Source organism: Cibotium barometz, chromosome 12 (genome assembly GCF_041138505.1).
Source record: "Cibotium barometz isolate CiBa-2024 chromosome 12, ASM4113850v1, whole genome shotgun sequence".
Lineage (NCBI taxonomy): Eukaryota > Viridiplantae > Streptophyta > Polypodiopsida > Cyatheales > Cibotiaceae > Cibotium > Cibotium barometz.
The window spans coordinates 46,605,238-46,627,153 of record NC_141057.1 but is presented as its reverse complement, the minus strand read 5'-3'; the positions used below and the strand labels follow the sequence as shown (position 1 = coordinate 46,627,153).

General features: G+C 37.5%; 1 protein-coding gene across 1 annotated transcript; it reads right to left on the bottom strand.

Annotated features, from left to right (window-relative positions):
* Window positions 1–20,109: 20,109 nt before the first annotated feature.
* LOC147633491 (putative lipid-binding protein AIR1) lies at window positions 20,110–20,888 on the bottom strand. Its single transcript, XM_086805858.1, has one exon. It carries the CDS (start codon window positions 20,727–20,729, stop codon window positions 20,250–20,252), a length of 480 nt encoding a protein of 159 aa, XP_086661984.1. The 5' UTR covers window positions 20,730–20,888; the 3' UTR covers window positions 20,110–20,249.
* Window positions 20,889–21,916: the final 1,028 nt, after the last annotated feature.

Here is a 21,916-nt window from a genome sequence, read left to right as displayed (position 1 = left end):
GAATGATGTAGGCTGCATTTGTTTAAGCAAGAGCTTCTTCTCCTGTGTATCTGTGTATAATGCATTGGGAGTAAGAAGCTGATGACCTAGTGTTCTTGTACAATGCAAGATTAAGTTTAGAATTATAACACTTAGGCTACCTAGTCTTAGAACAATCACAAGATCACTAAATTCGAGAATTTCAGATCTTTTGTTCTGAGCTTTAATATTTACAAGTAAACTGACTGATTACAAGGATTGAGTTATACAATTCAATTCTTATTTATTTACATGGTGAGCTTCTAGTAAAATTGTGAGGCATTTACATTGAAAAAGAAAGGGGGATCTGTCAAGGTTTCTAAAATTGGATAAATCTCTAGCAATGGAGGCAAACCATGAGTTGAGCTTTGGCTGATAGCTACTCTATCGGGAGGCAAAACCTCGGTCACTTTGTTGTAGACCCATCAATTTTGTAGTATACAAGTTCCATTGATGGTTACATGGGTATCATTTTCAAGAGTGCCGAAAGAACTAAAACAAACAAACCATTCTTGTAGCATCTCAATATAACGGATTCGCCTTAGGTCGATGGAAATATTTCCAACCAAATTTGTCCGAATGATAAAATAGGACTATCCATGGCTCTAATATTCATCCCTATTCCATCGCGTCTCAATGCTGAGTGTAGTAAGGAAGGGTTAGCTTATCTATGATGTGCATCATGGCATCGTGGAACTTAAAGTTTGAGGAGCAACAAGCGGCCATGAACATATACTAGAACACCTAGAATCGGGAATAGGGGACCATCTGTCCTACATTCAGTCCATAACTAGATTAGTTTAACAAGAATTCCTAGCAATCCAGAGAATACAATCAATAATTTCCTAAACGTAAGCTGTGCGTTGATACCATATGTAACATCCCCACCCTAGCTAGGCTATGAGGATCCTTTTGAGCAGCTAAGTCCCTTTGTCTTTGGATAAGAGCAAACGAAGGGACCTAGCTCTATCTCGCAAGGGAAACAGAGTCATTCTAACAGGAATCTATTCCTCCAATCGAACAACACTCAATGTACGTGATCGAGGATGGAACAAGTCCGCACTTGGTTCATAGAAAGCGATACCTTTTTCCTCTTTTCCTTACGAGGCATGGCCACTAGCTCATTCCCCTAAAACAGATTTTTTTCAGGTCCTATTCTTACTTTGGATCGTAATAAAAAAATCTGTTGAAAAGTTACCTGACTCATCACGTTCACCCATCCATAGGATGGCGCCATCGGGGAACCCATCCACCACCTTTCCACCCACTCACCCATTCATTTTTATTATCTAATTAGGTCCCACCACACTGTGAAACATATTAAATAGTTTCTTTAATTAAAAAAGTTTCACAATGTTCCTTAAAACAGCCTTTGAAAACAATAATGTTTACATCAAACAATTTTTATAGTAAAATGTTTACAGAACGGACCCTGAAATTGGGTGAGTAGCTAGATCTAGTCTCCCATATCCATGTCCATAGACATATCCAAACCAAAACCAAAACAACAATGTCCATGATCAAGAATTCGGTCTTCCAGCCTCAACTAGCTGGGCATACCTCATGGACCATACTCCCTCGTCATTTTGACCGCGAGGGCCAAGCCGGCATGTCACCCCCTCAAGTCCCGTCACTTATACCAAACCTCTCTAAGAAGTGTTATGTATCACGTGCGTTCAAGGGATATTTAAAAAACCCCTTACACTTACATAATTTTATGAATAAAATGATTCCTTTTTCTTCATAAAATTATAGTTTTTTTTCAAAGTTGGTTTTAAAAATCCCTCTTGTGAATGTAATTCTGTAACTTTTTTGAATTAATATACTCCTCTTGATGAACTCACGTGCTACACATATATTTTTAGGTGAATCCACCAAGTACCAAACCCTCCCGCTTTTCAGAGGAGACATCTACTCATGAGGTGGGCTAATTCACCGCACTAGCTTGGGCCCACAGAACTAAGCAACATCCATAATCACATGTCCACCCTTGCAGATTGAAATCCAATTCCTAGTGACATAGGAGGGGATTGCCTTAGGCCGATTCCCCGGATTACTACTGCCTCCACTTTGCCAACTATGCAAGCAAGAGAAAAGTTAGCTAAGTAGGGGAGAAGATGTACCTGTAGCTTAGTAATGAAATCAGCACAAGCATATCCATGGAAACCAAGAAAACATTCTTTTCTTTTCAATAATTCATTGATTGAGAAATAAGAAAACAGCATTGGGCACGCACAACGATGATACTCTTAGCTACAATCCTTGTCAACAAGAAAAAAGAACCATAAAGTATTCCGAAGTAAGATTATCCACTCACAATTTCGCTTACTAGCCTTACTTAAGGGAATATACGAGGAAGAAAGTGGAAATTCTCCATATTGGAGCCTTAATCCTTTTGACTTCTTAACTTAAAAGAGAGATGTGATACTTCTACAATGCTAGTCTTAGTCATTATAGGTTTAACTAATAGGGATATAATCTTGCTAAGCCTAAGAATCTTAACGTTATGTCCTAAAGGAAGAAGTTGCTCACATTTAAACGAATTAAAAATATGGCCAACCTGGCATTAGGACCTCAATGGAAGGCTTCTTGGGTCCTTTTATTTGGCAGTTTAAGGAGTCAAATCTTTTCTCTTAAGAAGAAACGTTTTCTAATTAGAAGCTTCAAAACGGCTACTTTATTCGAATTTGAATTTTCGAGGGAAAATGGAATTTAAAATCTAGCGGACAAAACCATATCATGTAACATATCTATGGAAAGCTCTTGATGCGTAGATCACGGATCTATAATCTCCGCTCAAATTGGAGCTTGTATGTAGAAGTTATGGAGGTCCGAAAATTGTAAAATTACCTCTCTCCTTTTTGGGGAAAAAAGTGCACCCTTTGACCACTTTTACACCTCTCTTACAAACCCAACATTTCATTCCACATGGCAACCTCCCATTTGGCTATTCCTTAATCACCTTGATTAGGCTTGGGCAAATTAAAGGGCCCAAGAAGACCCCATTCACTTCCTAATGATGTCGCTTGCATGAGGATTCATTCTGGAAGGGTTGAAGTCACTTGTGTAGATGCGTGCTTCCTCATTTCCGCCTCGAATGACGCATGGTTCTTCAATTTGATGGCATTTCGGTTCCATAGTAAGGTCCTTTTTAGCAAAGAATAGAAAGAGAGTGGGGTGGATATGAAATGCTAGAGATCATTAGGAGAGAGAGAGAGAGGATCCGAATGGAGAGTCAAACGGCTTTGGAAATGGCCACCGTTTGGGCTTCCAAAAGCTGGTCTGAAATCCTAAAGAGGCAAGGATTAAGCTCAACTTTAAGTCTATTCACATGGTGGGGGGGCTTAGGGTGTCCTTAGCCAGAGGGATCACAAGAGAGAGTGAGGTTTTGGTATGTCTAGCCTTGGCTGGAGAGGCTGAGGGTGACTAAGTCTATTCACATGGGGGGAGGAGTGTAGGACATGTCCTCCTAGAGCTAGAGTCTAGCCTCTATGTGTGTGCTTACCTCCAAGAGGGGAAGGGGAGGGGGTTTATGCATGTGCATGGAGGAGGGAGTGCCAGCAACAGGCGGGACAAGTGTGTCTGGGTGGGGACGCCATTTGGACTAGCCGCATGGATAGTAGGTATGCCGAGGAGAGAGCACCACTTGTCCATGAGCGGTTTGGAAGGTGTTTATGTAGCTGGGAGAGGTGGCAGGGGGAGGGAGTACGTGCACCACCTATCTAGGAAGGGTATAGAGGGGGGGTGAAGGTGGCAAGGGGTACATGTAGGGAGGCATGCCCTGGGGGGCATTGTTCGGGTGGGTTGGTGGGCAGCACCTATGGATATGTGCATGCATAATTTAGCGAGAAATGAGCTTTTGGGTGTTTGGGAAAGGTGTTCGTAAGCATCGTATGTCACTCGGGAAGGGGTCGTAGTGGGGCCCACCATGCGTGTGCCTTCGGTCGTCGGGATTTTTTCTGTGAAATTGTTCGAGACTGCCTCGGGATCCCGTGGGCGCTTTTCGTCTGTTGTTTTGATGTCCAAAATGCTAGTAATTTTAGTTTGAAGCCACTAGATTTTAAAACTTTGTGGGTCGATTTAGGCCACTTCGGTTACCTGTTTCAATTCTGAAAAAAGCCTTACCTTGGGTATTGTCGTGCTTTCTTAGTGTGCAAAATGATTCTTTGCTCCTAGTGGAAGGCGCATGACTCTTTCCCTTTCATTATCTTATTTGGACCACCATTAAACACTGTACCAATTGGCACTTGTCTCATTTGCCATGAAACCCCTATACTTATCGTTGTCTTTAAAATCATTATTCCTCATATACTCATTGATCATGGTTCAAAAATGAACCTATGCATTAGATTTCTCCACCTTGTATTCACAAGTGCAGATTGTAAGTAGTTCTCTTACATAAGGGTCATAAACATATGCACTCATGGTTGACCAATACATATGTGTAGACGATGCACATATATATTCTCTTACATAAGGGTCATAAACATGTGCACTCAAGGTTGATCAATACATATGTGCACACGGTGCACATATATATTCTCTTACATAAGGGTCATAAACATGTGCACACGGTGCACATATATATTCTCTTACATAAGGGTCATAAACATGTGCACTCATGTTGGTTGACCAATTACACACACGGTGCACATATATATTCTCCTACATAAGGGTCATAAACATGTGCACTCATGGTTGACCAATTATGTACATGGTACACATGATCAAAATGCACTCATTTCTTCCCAAGAAATCCTTGAGGGTCTCAGTTTGTTAACAAGATCAAGACTACTTCATAGTTTAAATGTAGACATCTTGAAAACATATGGCTCAATGTCATTAGATATTTTCCTTGGAAATAAAACATCATGAAAGAAAGGATATTTACATTTGCTCTTTAAATCCAATAGGGCTTCAAAACCACTCTTGCTTCTAAACAAGATCTTTACTTTCTTCTTGCATACATCTTTGCAGCCTTCTTCTATTAGACATTAGTGTAAATAGAATCCAACACGTCTTGTCATTTGGAATCTTGCAATGTTTCAATGTCACCTCTACTAGATTGAGCAAGCATGCACAACATAACATCTTCTACTGCATTGCACTGCTCCACTTTCTCCCTAAGTTCAACACTTTCTCCCTAAGTTCATCCTTGCCTACTCTATAACATCACATGTTTTTGCTCTTGACACACGAGTCAACTAGGTGTTGATGAAATTCAAAATGAACAACCACTCTTGTGTGATAAGTTTTGTGATGAGAAACCACAATATCTACATGCAAATGTATCATCATTGTCTTTCAATAATCCGATGGAGGGCTATTGAAAGGATAGCAATAGTAGTATATCATAGCACCACACCAAGAAATACATTTTGGTTTCCCACCACAACATCTACATGAAAATGTATCATCACTATCTTTCAATAGTTTGATAGAGGGGAATTTCTCTCACCACAATGTCAAAGAATAGAAATAGTATATCACATCACACTGAGCAATACATTCTAGTTTCTCACCACAATGTCTACATGTAAATGTATCATCATTATCTTTCAACGGTTTGACGGAGGGAAATTTATTAAATTTTCCTTTCCATTGTTTATGGTTGATTTACACTAGCCCTCTTGAAGTAAGGGTAATCCAAATTTCTACATCTAAGATGTCCACCACACCTACTTTGCTTTATCATGACCAAGAAATCATCCTTTGTGCATGTAGCATACTCTATCCAAGGATAACGATCATATTTTTGTTACATGCTTGCCATTGCACTACCAACTTGAGCACATGGAAGCTCATATACTACATCCCCATCATAAAATTTTGGAAGCTCCTTAATGTGGTGAACATCAGGCCTTGAGAAAGGTTAATAATCACTAAAGGGTAGGTGTTTAATCATTATCAAAATGCTCTCTTGCTTATTTGTTTTGTAGCAACCTTAGTATGTGAAGCACGTAATCGATTTGAATTAGGAGGTTTGTAGCTTCTATGTGGTACCTTTACTCCCATTAGAATAGAATATGAGGTTGACATATATAGGTGATCTTTCTCTTCTAGCAGCATAAAATGACATAGACTACTTCTAGTTTAGGATCTCCTTGCTGATGTCCCAAATCTCCTCCTTATTTGTCACCTCAGGATCTCCTTTCCAATCTCCAAAATCTCCTCCTTAAACTCACCTATCTCATTCTTGGTCACTCTCTCACGACACGATAAACAAGAGGCACATGTACCAAGATTTATGCCTCTACTCTCAACTCTCTCTCTCTCTCTCTCTCTCTCTCTCTCTCTCTTTCACACACACACACACACACACACCTATCTCATTCTTGGTCACTCTCTCACGACACGATAAACAAGAGGCACATGTACCAAGATTTATGCCTCTACTCTCAACTCTCTCTCTCTCTCTCTCTCTCTCTCTCTCTCTCTCTCTTTCACACACACACACACACACACACACACACACACACACACACACAAAATGCAATTTTCTCCTTAATAAAAAATATGTACTCACACACTCACACTCTGGGTACATACACATATTCATTTACCTCATGTTTTAGTTTTATACACACACACTATACACATTCACACACACAAATATTCTTAATACTGGTATTAATGATGCTTCATAATCTACAGTTGTGCAGAGACTTATCTCATAGAATGAAGATTAATGGGGACTTTGGTAGAGTTCAATGTGTAATCTCTTCCAGCTTGATTATAGTTTTTGGAATCTTAGTTTACCATTATTGTTATTACAACTACATGGTTGTCATTTCCTATATTTTGAATGTATAGTATAATGTTTTCCCTTATAATGGTTTCTTGCAATATACACATTGGTACTAGCAAAATTTACGGTTGAATATATTGATCATAACAGTAATAATATCATATGTCCACACATGTTTCTCTAAGTATAGTTATACATATACTCATTCTCTCTACATAGGGGATATTGGATGAGTGAAATTTTTTTCTCAGTGAACCTAGTTGACCCTTTATATTATTTTTCAATAAAGATTTGCTCCTATTTCTCTGTATCAGCTCACAAGTGCATTTCTATTGGACCCAGGCTATTTTTTTTTAAAATTGTTAGGTGTTTTTTCTTATTTTGAGCAAAGTTTAAGAGTACCATTATCTACCAATTAACCTTTAATTAGTAAATAGTCCAATAAAGTTTTTTCCTATTTTGAGCAAAGTTTAAGAGTACCATTATCTACCAATTAACCTTTAATTAGTAAATAGTCCAATAAATAAGGGTATAGACCCCTTTGACAATGGGAATTCATTCATATATTAAAGTTGACGGACTGTCCATTAATTTAATACACTATTCGTGCACCGATATGCGGAGTTAATACCATTATCAATGGAAGGCTACGAGCCGGGTAAGAGTGGCAGTGTGTACCTAATTAAGAGATAATTAAGTCCTAACTCTCAATCAACCACATATAAATACCTCCATGTAGTTGATGGGCTACACCTTATCTATTTCAACTAAACAAGAGTGGGATATGGCTGCAACACAGGTTAAGCCACCCACTTTCCTTCATTGTTTTCCACCTTCACTTCATTTTTTTGCACCTTCAGTCCATGTACATCTTTGGTTTGGAAATAACATGTGCTACACTGTGTTCAGAGTTAATGTTTCTTTGTATTAGCTCTTTATTACTTTTAATCTATACAACACGCTACACTGCTGAGTTTATTGCCTGCCCCCTCAGGTTCTAGCATCACCTTGAGAGTATTTCAGCTTGGTGATTTTATTTATGGTGTTTTCTTACGATTTCATTTATGATTTTTCTAGCGATTATATGATTTCAAGCTAAGTTGTACTTTCATAATGTAGTTATGATATAGATTTTTTTGTAACTTTTATGCTTGTTAATACTAATCTTGATGTTTGTATAAATTGTCTCATAATACATATGTATACAAGGTAAAACTTATACAATATTGCCTATGTCCTCTCTTTGAAGTTTGATTTAAATAATAATCAACATAAGTACACAATTCTCTCTAATGTCCTTTCTATGGAGTTTTATTTTAATACTATTTAGCATGATTATATTGTTACTAATAGTTTTAACATTGTTTTAGTAACACTAATAGTTTTAACAATGGTTTAATAACTTTAACACCAATATCTTACCTAAATGTTGTTGAAATTAGAGCAATGTGATGAGCTATGGTGGATCAAACACTAGAATCAACATTATTAACAAAGTGATTAGCAAAAAAAATAATTAAGATGTAATTAGCAAATAGCTTAATGTAGGCATAGATAATAAAAAACCAGCAAATAATTAAGATGTAATTAGTGAGTAATTAGCAAATAGCTTAATGTAGGCATGGATAATAAAAAACCAGCAAATTCTCATTAGGCCAATGCCTCAATTTATAGTGTACATCAAAGTATCTAATCCCACTGATTTCTCCTTGATTCACTCCACCTCTTTTCCCTGATTCTCTCCACCTCTTCACTTTTCCCATAATATCTCCCAGAATATCTCCACACTTTCCAGAATGTCTCCACACTTCCTAAATGTTCTCATGCTACCCTTTATTCTCTCCTAGTAGATTCTGCTCACCTTTTCACAGGTTCTTTCACATTTACACATCCTCTTTTACAGCCTCTATCCAAGGGCTTGTTCCCGCATACCCTATTCACTTGTATATTTCAACACCTCCCCTCAAGTGAATACTCTCTAGCACACCTGGACCCTATACCAAGTTTCCCTCTTACTTGATAGTCCGCGACTAGTGTCTAGCACTCCTCCCCTCAAGTTAACTTAGAACACCTGGACCCTGTATCAAGTTTCTCTCTTACTTGACAGTCAACACCATATTAGATAATTTGGGAAAAATCCCATTCCCATTTGAAAAATGGGAGCATGGTGAACTTGTCCAAAAGTTTGTCAAAACCCCCTCATGTGACATATCATCGGAAAGATCTTGAAGATTAGAATCTAAATCTATGATCTCCAACAAATTTGGAGTTAGTATGTTTAAGATATGTCCAAAACTATATGGAGTAATTGATTCCCAAAATGTGAGATTTTTTCCAAATTACCTAATATTGACTTAGTCCGCGACCAGTGCCTCAAGTCCCTAAACTCGTAGTCCTTGACACACACTCTCTCTCTATGTGTCCAAGGCTTACTATAGTTGCCCGCGACCTTGACTAAAGTGCTCACACATACATCTATCTACCACGTGGCCTACATCATCGGTGGCTCAGAGGTGGTTTTACTTTGTTGGGGCAGGTTACATTGGGTTGTGGGGTTTCTCTCTCTATCTCTCTCTCAGAGATTTTCACATGGCTCCTCACTCTTTGGAGCCTCACATCTTCTCTTCTCTTCAGTCTTCTTGTCGTGGTGGCAGCTTCTCTCCACATGTCCATGTCTTTCTCTTCTTTCAGTCTTCTTGGGGTAGCTTCTCTTCTTGTGGTAGCTTCTCTTCTCATGTCCATGTCTTCCTTCAATTCTTCCTTTAGATCTTCTTCTCGGTGTGGATCCTCTTCTTGGAAAGAGATATTCTTCTTCTTTCATGGCTGGGGCCATGAGCTTATCCGTCAGGTCTTTTTGCTCCATGTGAGCAACATGTTTCAATGTTTTGCTGATAGTTCTTTTGGGCTTTTGATGTTTATCTTGTGTCATTATGCAATGCAAACCCAAATTTATGCGGGAGGTCTTACCTCTTGCCTTATTCTGGACAAGGGCAGTGTCTGATCCCATATTTACACTGATGTAATGTGCCCAATACATAATGCACATATAGCATCCATTCTTATGCACATTCCCAAATGCACGTATAGCATCCATTCTTATGCACATTCCCAAATGCAACTCTGGCTGTGAATAATCTTGAATTTGAGTGAGATTTACAGGCATTAACCAAGGGTTAAATGTAAAATGATGATTACCACAATTTTATCAGCACAATTTTACCAGAAATTACATTAAATCAAGGGTAACCAAATTGTACGGAATGGTTGGAGTATCAAACGAGTATCAAACCAACTCTGAATTGCAATCTGAAGTTATAGGGATCTGTATCAGATACCTAATGGTTAATTTGAACCCTTAATTGTACCAAAATATAGTGATTAGTAGTACTGATTAATCAATGATTAGCAAATTAATCCATTGTATTGTGTGCCAAAAACAGAGTATGTGGGGAGTCCAAATCTGGTGACTTAGACTTCAAATGAGCTCAAATGCTTTCAAAGCCATCAATAGTAACCAATGAGTCTAGTAGAGGATTAAGCCAAGAAACACAAGATTTGACCAAATATTGAAAGCTTAATCTCTGTTTTACCAAAGTCACCTGCGCTGCAGATTTGATGAAGAGCTTGGATCTCACTATAGACTTGATCAAATTCAATTTTGACTTCACCAGCTTGTAGAGCATGCTTGAAAACCCATGGAGCTATGAGGAATTAGAGCAATTTGATTTGTGGAAGTAGAAATATCAATTTGATTTGTGGAAGTAGAAATATCAAAATCAGCTCAGAAAAACGGCACCTGCTAAAAATGCGATTTCTCCTTCGTTCACTGGCAGTTTGCACTTCTTTCTTGACTGGCTGGAGCACAAGGCTTATGGCTAGCTATGGTTAGAAGCACTAGGCCTAATTTAAAGTGTGCAAGGAGAATGAACTCCTCCACTGGCTGGGGGTATAGAGGTGAGTTGAAAAATAACTAAAAATTAGATTATTTTCTAATTATCTACTAATCTTGATTAATTAGATAATGGGCTCATAAACCTGATGGATTCTAGGCATGGCTCTGATACCATGTTGAAATTAGAGCAATGTGATGAGCTATGGTGGATCAAACACTAGAATCAACATTATTAACAAAGTGATTAGCAAATAATTAAGATGTAATTAGTGAGTAATTAGCAAATAATTAAGATGTAATTAGTGAGTAATTAGTAAATAATTAAGATGATGTAATTAGTGAGTAATTAGCAAATAGCTTAATGTAGGCATGGATAATCAAAAACCAGCAAATTCTCATTAGGCCAATGCCTCAATTTATAGTGTTTACATCAAAGCATCTAATCCCACTGATTTCTCCTTGATTTACTCCACCTCTTTTCCCTGATTCTCTCCACCTCTTTGATTCACTCCACCTCTTTTCCCTGATTTCTCCTTGATTCACTCCACCTCTTTTCTCCCTGATTCTCTCCACCTCTTCACTTTTCCCAGAATATCTCCCAGAATATCTCCACACTTCCCAGAATATCTCCACACTTTCTAAATCTTCTCATGCTACCCTTTATTCTCTCCCAGTAGATTCTTCTCACCTTTTCACAGGTTCTTTCACATTTACACATCCTCTTTTACAGCCTCTAACCAAGGGCTTGTTCCCGCACACACCCTATTCACTTGTATATTTCAACAAATCTTTTATTAACAATGTTTCATTTCTCACTATGGATAATCCAAAAGAAGAAGATGTACAAGAGGACTTGCCTCCCTCCCCACCTATGGTTTTTGGAAGTCTTGGCCAGCAGGTAGGAGAAAAATAAAAACAAGGGACCAAGTATGAAGAAAACTTATGTTAGGACATGCCCTCAAGAAGCTAAAACTTGATAGGAGGCTTAACAAGAAGAAGATGTATAAGAGGACGTGTATCGGGCTACCCACCTATGGTTTCTATAATGTATTCTATCAAATTTGTTACCTTCACTAAGCCTCAAACCACACCATCTATTGAACCTCCATAACTAATACAAGAACATGAATCTCTTATTCCATGTAAAGTTTGTACATGCACCAATGGAAGTTCGAAAGAAGCCTTAGGAGAAGCCAATTCATCCCATGGTGCAAGAAGAGGTTGAGATAACATCACCATACAAAGATCTACCAATAGAGGGTAAGGCAATAGAGACCAAAGAAAAGGAAGATGAAAAGAAGTCGGAGAAGTAGGGAGAGAAGTACAAAAATGTGGGATCCTATATGGAAGCCAAAACAAAGAAAGATAAAGATAGGGGGAAGCTCGGGTGTGATTTGCACATGCTCACAAGTTATATCCTTACTCTTGAAAATCAATCACTTCATAAAAGAAAGATAGAAGCATGTGAGGATGAGCTACAAAGTACAAAAGAAAAGTTTACTGAGAAGTAAAGAGAAGAACAATTGAGTAGGAACTCTAAGAACAACAGAAATATCAAGTCATGGTGGTGGAGGATATTAATACCCACCTTGATAATATGAAATCGGAACTTGATAAAAAGGTGTTGGAATTTCTAACGTATGAAGAAAAATCCAAGAGGCTATAGGCACAAGTCAACCACCCTCTCTATACATGCTAATCCTATCATGTTTTGGCTTCTTGAGGGCGTGGCTTGATATATGATTTCTTCATCCTAGGTCCCTTGATTTTCTTTTGCTCCACACCTGCCAAGACTTCCTTGATACTAGAAATGAGTACATTTGTTTCCTTCAGGTCTTCCAAGATATCTTCCTAGCTTACCTTTTTTGGCTTTATAAGTGCTTCCTCTTTCAAGGAGAGAAACAAATGAGTACATTTGTTTCCTTCAGGTCTTCCAAGATATCTTCCTAGCTTGCATTTTTGGCTTTATAAGTGCTTCCTCTTTCAAGGAGAGCGACGTACCTGTAATATGGATAATCACTTTAGTGAGAGGAGGTATGGGGTGACTATCATATTTTGATGTTAAGGTCATCAATAAGGGTACAACTCCTTATACATATAGTAAGCTGACTTGTCTTTCAAGTTCATGTGAATTTTTTATAGTGTATGGAGATCAATTCTATTGTATCTATCCACTGGCCTAATCTACATAATCATGGAAATAGCTTTGGCTATGCAACTCATCTGCCCTCTCCTTGACATTAGAGTAGTTCACCCTTGTTGTTGAAAACGTTTTCCTTGAGCATGGTGTCAAAGGGTAGGTACTCCACCCTTGTTGTTGAAAACGTTTTCCTTGAGCATGGTGTCAAAGGGTAGGTACTCCACTCATTTTTGGTGAACAATCTTTCCTTGGGCATGGTGTCAAAGGGTAGGTACTCCACCCATTTTTGGTGAACAATCTTTCCTTGGGCATGGTGTTGAAGGGTAGGTCTTTCTTCTCCACTCATTTGTGGTGTGTGCAGGACATAAAGTAGGCAATGTAGCTACCCCTAGCCACCTGCATACACCACATTTTACTTATCCCTTAGATTCAAGGTAATAAAACTCTTGACGAACATTTTTTCCTTAATTGGTTTGGTTATGAACCCTTAAAAAATGGACTAACTCAAAATAATCATGACATGAATATCTATGAGATAGTCACGTGTGAATAGCTGGGGATAATCATGGCTATGAAAAACTTTAGTTTTGTACACCAATTGTTTTTTGGTTGTTAAGTGCAATATCATCACTAATCAACTCTAACAGATTGTCCAAAACTTGTAAAAACCTTAAAAATCAAAATTGATAAAATCAGTTTGGCATGAATTTCTCAAAAAACTCATGCATGAATGTGCGAGAGATAGCCACACCCTCTAGTTTTTCATGCTAAAAGTTTTTGCTCTTTTTATATCAAATTCACTTGTGAAGGAGCTCAATTGATCACTTTAGATTATGTGAACATACCAAAATCCTCATAGATGAAAATATTTTGATGTGATTTTCTCAAGAAATTCATAGCGCGAATATCTCTCAAGTAATCATGTGAAAAAGTTGAGATAATCAAGGTCGTGAAAAACTCTCGTTTTTCATGTTAATTTTTTTAAAGGATAAGAGGGTAAGATGTTTTAGTTTTAGTAATGCAATCCCATAAATTACAGCAAGATTTTGGGGACTTTTTATCGGTGTGCTCTAGATTTTCACAACTGTGAAAAATCCTTACGTGTGAAAAACCAAAAATTGATTTGATTTTGATTTTGAAGGTCCAAATCTTGTTTTTACATGCTCGTGTAGTTTGACTCTATTGGATATAGTAGCTAAGGTAATGGAATTTTCAATAAATCAAAATTTGGAAAACTAAAAAAATCAAACAAAAATAGATTGAAATACTTCCCTCTAGGTTAGCCAAGTCCTCACACACTAATCTTTCCACAAAAAACAACAAGATATCAAACATTCACCACACTTTTCTCTTTACTCTGGAGCAACCTTATCCACTCATGACCACTCTAAACTTCCACACTCTAAACAAGAAATCAAATATTCACCACACTTTTCTTTACTTTGGAGCAACCTTATCCACTCATGACTTCACTCTAAACTTCCACACTCTAAACAAGAAATCAAACATTTACCACACTTTTCTTTACTTTGGAGCAACCCTATCCACTCATGACTTCACTCTAGACTTTCACAAAACTAAAAATAATGATTGATATAAGCATGCAAGGAAGGAGCATAGCACTTAAAGGATATGGAAGAAGAAAGATTAGGTCCTCAACTCAACAGAGCCAAAAATGTTATGGCCTATTTCGACTGTCTATAGAACACACCCATTGTAGAGCAGATGATGAAATAGATTACAACTGTCATGGGATTCTTACCTTGCTTCTAGCTTAGGATACCCTTGACGTATCCTTGACCTTCAAGCACCACCAATGGTTTGCTAGCTCCAATTTCCCAAATCTCCTCCTCACCCCTAAGGAGTTTTCTTCACCTCCCTGCAAGGAATCATATCTCTCACTCTTGCTCACTCTCCCATATTAAAAATAAGGCACATGCATTAAGATTCCTGCACTCTACTCTTAACTCTCTCTCTTTCTCTCTCTCTCTCTCTCTCTCTCTCTCTCTCTCTCACACACACACACACACACACACACACACACACACACACACACACACACACACACACACACACACACACACACACACAAAAGACAAGAGCAATATAAGAGAGCATGTAGATAAGAAAGACTCAATTAGCACAAAGGAGGATTGTGTGTTTTCATTATGAGAAATTTGCTTATATATAATTGGCCCTTATTTACACTTGATCACCCAAACTTAACTCTAATCTACTAAGCTTGGTAATTGGCCAACTTTTCTCATAATATATACAATGATTTATAGTGCCATTACATAACACTTATTATGCAACTCCAGTTTATAATAGTAGGGAGTGCCTTGGGTAAGTCTAAAATGGGTTTAACACCTACTTACATAACACTTATTATGCAACTCTTGTTTGTAGTAGGGAGATGGGATTAACACCTACTATGTATAGGTGTATCGTATAGATACATCACTTCAATAAGATGAGGGGTTAGTGGTGCTTATTAACAAAGTTTTAGCAAACGATTTACGTTTCACCATTGTAAATGCTATTGAGCAGCGTTCACAAATGCTGCTATAAGCATGTCATTAGAAAAACGCAGAATACTCTAAATTAAGGAAATATCTATCACAAAAATTTATCAAACATATATTTTTATAATAAAGAATAAAAAATTAGCAAAATATTGCAAGTTAATCAATATGTAGAAAGGATATAGTAATTTATATCTTTGCATAGCACCATCATCAATGTCATCACCATTAGACCATATCCAATACCTTCCAAAATGCACAGCCTATTGTCGCTAACCACTTAAAATGAAGTTTAAAGCAATGCTAAAAAAATAAAGTGCCTTTATCATCATCAGAAATGTTGAAATGCATCTCCTTTACCATGCGGTTATCCTCTTTGTTGTTCGATGGTAATTAATGTGTATAAGGATAGTGCATTAATCATTATACTAATACATTGATGATTGCATTTCATTTTTCTCTTTGAAGTGTAGTTCTCAACAAAATCCATAACCGAAACTATGACATCTTCTGGGAAGTTCCTTAAACATTATCTAAAGGAAGAAAATTCAATCATCCATCATATGCTTGTCTACTCTTGTATGTGTGTGTTTGAAGAAGGTTGCTTGGAGGTCAAGCTCAACCTCTCCCCTGCTTTCTTCTCACGATCTCTATCACTCTTACGAGGTTCTCTTATGTGAGGTGAGCTTCACTCACCACCAAAGGGTGGTAATTCTCTAATGGAGATTTGATAATGAAATCTTTAAGCCACACAACAAGAATTCTCTGAGAATATGTTAGGGAGTCTACTACATCTAATGCATGAGTTTCTTTAAGCCTGTTTCCCATACATGATTGCCTCATCCTTGGTTCCCATAGTCGTAAATAAGCCTTGCTTGAGCTAGCATCTTTGCTATCACTCATGTCTTTAATCACTAAGGCTATATGGATTTTATAGGTTTGAATGAATGGTGCTTAGTAGTAGCTGAGTCTATCCTAATTAGCTATATAGGGTGCTTGGATTAATCTATGCTGTTCACAACACACTTTTCTCAACAGGCGAAGAGTATCTAATAAGCCTCCCAAAATGAATGTACATGAGAGGGTTTTTGGCAAGTAGTGTGCAAATGATCTCAAGAGATCGGGTTATGTCTAGTTTGGGAATTATCAACTTGTGGGTTGGAAAACGTAATTCCTCAACACAAATAATGCGCACGATTCAGTAATGAGCAACACATGATTGGAGATGGCTTATTAATGTAATTTGATAATCAAATAACGAGTAATTCATGACAAACACATCATTTATCACTAGGGTAATTTATGATAAGCGCGTTATTTGTCACTAGGGTCCTTTATAATTCGACAAACAGTATAGCTTTTCATCTTTCTTGGTGAAATGGCACGAACAAGTGACACATTTTTTTGTTGTCTCAAATGGCATGGGATTCAATTAGTGAAGGATGTGTATCTTTCCCCCTTTGGTATTTTTGGTGGATTTTTTATTTTTTGAATTACTTTTTGGTTTTAATTTTTAGATTTTTAATATTTTGATGTGTTTTTTCAAGGGATGTTACTCTTGTGAATTACACATTGGGTGCTGAATATGATGCATGATTCGGTAGCACATGTTTTTTTGAAGAATGTCACATGAGGTTAATTCAAATACTGTGCTATTTTTGGCTGAGGAATTGCATGCAATTTGAGTTTAACAAATTATGGTTAGAGCCATTTCACATGCATACCTATAGCCATTTTTTAATAGTTTTTCCTTGGTAGTGGTGTATCCGATTCTTTAATACCCTTAATTCCTCTTTAAGGCCAATATATCCTCTAAGATTGGATAAGGATGAGAATTTAGTTGTGTGCCAGGAATGATGTGAATGGGCTCAAAGAATCACGTGTGATTCCTTCTTGAGCTAATGCATCATTCCTCTCAAAGAATTTAGTTGTGTGCCAGGAATGATGTGAATGGGCTCAAAGAATCACGTGTGATTCCTTCTTGAGCTAATGCATCATTCCTCTCTAAGGGAATATGAGATTTGATGTTGGGAAAATGTAATTTGATAGAGATTGGACTTGTTCTCAAAATGTTTTATTGATTTTTTAGTTTTTTGGTTTAGGTGCAAAAAGGATGAGTGACCCCTTATCTTTTACAATGAGCTACCAATGCATTCTAATTATTTTATGCAAAGATTAAGGGTTGGATTAAGCTAATTAGTATAAAAAAGCTTGAAAAAAAAGAATTTACGTAAAAGAGAAAATATAAGATTGAATACCTATAAATTTGTAGCTTGATTAATCTTGATACTCCAAATTTTCTCCCACACCTCCAATGCGTTCTCCACACCTCCAATGCTCCAATGAGATCAAAGTAAATAAAAAACATCCAAGTTAGCCTTAAAAAATTGGTGGATTTTCATTCCAACTGTATAATATAAAACATAAATGCAAAAGTATAGCAATGGAGTCCTTATATAGGACGCCTCCCTAGCAATGTGCCAAATATGTTCACGAAAATGGAAACATTATGCCTTGCAGGAGGGGGAAGAAGTAAGGAATGCAAGCATGTTTTCTGCCTTATCCGTTTATGATTGAAAAATCATCTCTTATGGAGATGCAAGGCTCATCAGCGTTGCTTCCATTGTCGGAGGGGTTCACCTCTAAGAAATTTTGTGTATCATGTGCATTCAAGGGAAATTATAAAACCCCTTACACTTACATACTTTTATGAATAAAATTACCCCTTTTTCTTCATAAACTTACGAAGTTTTTTCAAAATTGGTTAAAAAACCCCTCCTATAAATGTAATTCTGTAACTTTTTTGAATTACTATACCCCTCCTAATGAACTTACGTGATACACTTACATATTTTGAGGTGAACCCCCCAAGCTTCCATTGGTGTCACCACAAGGGAGATTTGCACTTGGGTAGGGAGAAAAGAGGGGAATATCCTTGGAGTGCTCTATCTCTACCTTAATTCCAATCTGGGTATAAGAATATATGAGAGATAGAGATGGAGAGGGAGAGGGAGAGGGACAAGGAGAGAGCAATCAATATCACTCAATGCACTCACACACACAATCCACTAACAAGAAAGCAAGCAAGCAACAAGAGAAAGAAAAGCAAGCAAGAAAGCCTCGCCATGAAGAGTATAAGAGTAGACTCCATTGTGATATTGGGGATTTTGTGTATTCTCATTAGTTAATATTCTCATTAGTTAATATTTGTTCCTCATATTTGCAATGCCCGCCCACCCAAGTAATATCCCAGTGGCTCAAAACCTAGAATGAGCTAATTTCTTAGACTCACACATGATGTTGTAAGATTGCTAATAACGTATCAACTGGCATTACATGAGTTGTGTATCAACTGGCATTACATAAGCTTGGTAATAATGTATCAAGTGGCATGAGCTAATTTCTTAGACTCACACATGATGTTGTAAGATTGCTAATAACGTATCAACTGGCATTACATAAGTTGTGTATCAACTGGCATTACATAAGCTTGGTAATAATGTATCAACTGGCATTACATAAGTTGTAAGCTTGGTGATATCCCAAAATTGTTAGATGAAGCACATTGAATGGATACAAAAACTTGTAGTAAAAAAAGGTTCAGCCGGATCATCGAAGTAATGTTAATAATAAAGTCAAGAGATGAACTTATGGTTGAAGCTCAACATTTCAATGATACATTTTGTGTTGGTATTTAGTAGTTTCATGATTGGGCTTGTACTGTTAAGTACGTCAATTGTGGTCCAAAATAAATCAGGAGATGAACTTATGTTGAAGCTTAGTATTTAAATACTACATTTTGTGTATGTGTAACATAGTATGGTTGAAGCTTAGCATTTCAATGATACATTTTGTGTTAGTATTGAGTACATGACTGGAGTAATGTTAACCATTGTCGTTAAAAATGAATCAAGAGACAAACTTATGGTTAAAGCTTAGCATTTCAATGATACATTTTGTGTTAGTATTAAGTAGTTGCATGATTGCAATAAGGTTAACCATTGTCGTTAGAAATGAATCATGAGATGAACTTAATATGGTTGAAGCTTAGTATTTAAATGATACATATAGTTGAGATTTGTTTTCTTTGATGCCTTGATAAGTTTTGCACATTATTAACATCAATTCCACTTTTCTCTAAAGGTGTTCTTATAGCTATAATATAGTATCATTCCCTAAAAATAATTACACCTCAATAGTAAAAAAAGATTGCAAATTAAAAAAACATTTATAGATAGTTATTTTGTTTTGTTTCAAAGCAAATACACCTCATTCATTTCATGTAATTTGTATGAGTAGAGCATATGTCCATATAGAAACATATTCTTTTATTTTAAATAAAATACTAAATTAATGTGCATAAAGAAAGAAGCAATAGTATATAGACATGAGATCTATAACTGTGAATAGTGTAGCTTTACAAGTGCCTTTCAAAAGCAATTGAAAATCGATGTCGATGAGGTGAAAAGCAACGTTAGTTTTTGATAACAACATGCTAGCATTATTAAATGCTTTCTTTGAGCATGGTTAAACACTTTTTGTTTTTTTATTTATTTTAAGAGAATGTCTTCTTGGAGGATGGTGGGTTTTCCTTATTTCTAAGATGATTTTCTATGATCTTTTTGTTCATGAAAAGGTTAAGAAAGTTGGCACTTGGCTACACATGTAGAAGCACATCTTTTCCATCTTTTGAAATCTTTTGAAAGAAAAAGAAGTAGCAGTTTAAAGGATACAGTGTATTTACACTTTCCTCGAAACATTTAGGATGATATGCAAAAGAAAATAAGCACACCCAATACTAATTAAAAAAAAAAAAGAGAATGATGTTTACAACGAAGGCACTCAAGTAGACCAATTAGATAAACAAGATTAATATCCATAAAAGAGGATTAACGGAAAGAAAGTTATCCAGCGATGAGATCGAAATCAAGGGCAAGAAAGATTGCGGGGAACTTTGCGGCCACATGTGGTGAGGATGGTGGCGATGACATCGACTTTGGCGTGGACGCCGATGATGCCGAGGACGTTGGCGTTGATGGCGGCGCAAAGGCAAACCTCCACGTCAAGGCCTAGGAGGCCCAAGAGCGCGCAGCAATCGCTCTGGAGGGGGTCTCCAAGGACGCTGCCCAAGATCGGAATGCACGCTGCGAGCTTGATTAGGTTCACCGGACATGTTCCCCCGGAAGGTGGTGGGGGCGTTCCGACAGTTGGGACGGCCGGCGTCGGGACGCTGGGAGTTGGAACATGCAGCGGTGGAGAAGGCGTTGGTGGCGTCTTGGAGTGGTGTCCATGTTTAGAAGGTGGGCTATAGCTTGTGGGCTCGCAGGCATTAATACAAGGAGCAGATAAGACCATGATGATCAACAGAAATGAAATACCAATAGAAGAAGATGAGATGAAGGCCATGGTGCAGAAGCTGGTGGATGATGGGCTTTTAGCTACCTTAGCTTAGCTTGAGCTATTGGTGCAGCTTGTGGTAGCTTTGCAACGTCTTGCACTCCTTTATATAGAAATCTCATAGGAGCCAGCCTTTACAGAATGGCGATATATGTGTAAGACCTGTGTCAAGAAAGCAAGCATGGTTGCTTTCTTGTGTAAGACCTGTGTCAAGAAAGCAAGCATGGTTGCTTGGAGATAGATGGCTGGTGGACATAAATCATTGATGGGTTGTGATTAGACTACTACTGTGTATGTCAAACAAAGCAATATGCATGATGAACAAAGGACCCATACATCCCTTTGTTTTCTGTTTGCATTCAGCAGCTTTAACTGTATATGGTAGCCACGTGACTTGCTTTTGAGCTCTTAACAACGACAAACTCAGTTACAGTCCTGTACTACTCGGCAGCTTTGGCAATATTCCAAAAAGGCTGAAACAAGGTTGAACTCTTTATATCAAAGCAAATCCACTAACAGTTTGAAATTTGAAATCAAGGAGATTAGATATGGATTGAGTACAATGCAAGTGGGACGCTACTGCTTTGGGGCTTTTACGATAATATACAGTGCGCGTGGACAGTTTTCCAGTAGTATACAGTGCTGCAACCTTCTGCATAGCAAGCATTACTGCATGAGAGCTTTCTTCACGATAATATACTGTGTGTGCATGTACACTTTTCCAATAATATACTGCGCCACTTTCTGCTGCAAGCGACTCTCGTGACTGCAGAGTACGCCTTGGCGCCTTTGTATCATGTGTTCTAGCTGCTGCTTGTGCAGGCCCTAAGAAGCTTTTTCAGCTCGGGACTTTACATTACCATTCGTTTAGCTTACGCATGAGCGATGATAGCTTTGAAGATCGACAGTAGTTACCTAAGGCTGTTTTGTACATCTAAGGGTTGTACCCTTAAGATTCACTACTCGCTTGGCTTTTATTCGAGCTAATTCTATTTTTTTTTTTTTGCTTGAGTTGCATTGAGATTGATTTCTCTACATCCTTAACTTTATGATTTTTATAAGTTTGTTTGACTAGTTTAAAACCTTAATTTTATCAAATTATGTGCATTGTTAGTGATTGTAGCATAGCATGATTACCTTGTAGTGGTCGTGAAATGTAGGCTAGTATATTCCATCATTGACATGGCATTGTTTAT

Coding starts and splice junctions, on each gene's coding strand:
- LOC147633491 (XM_086805858.1), bottom strand. CDS start 20,729: ATGGCCTTCATCTCATCTTCTTCTATTGGTATTTCATTTCTGTTGATC.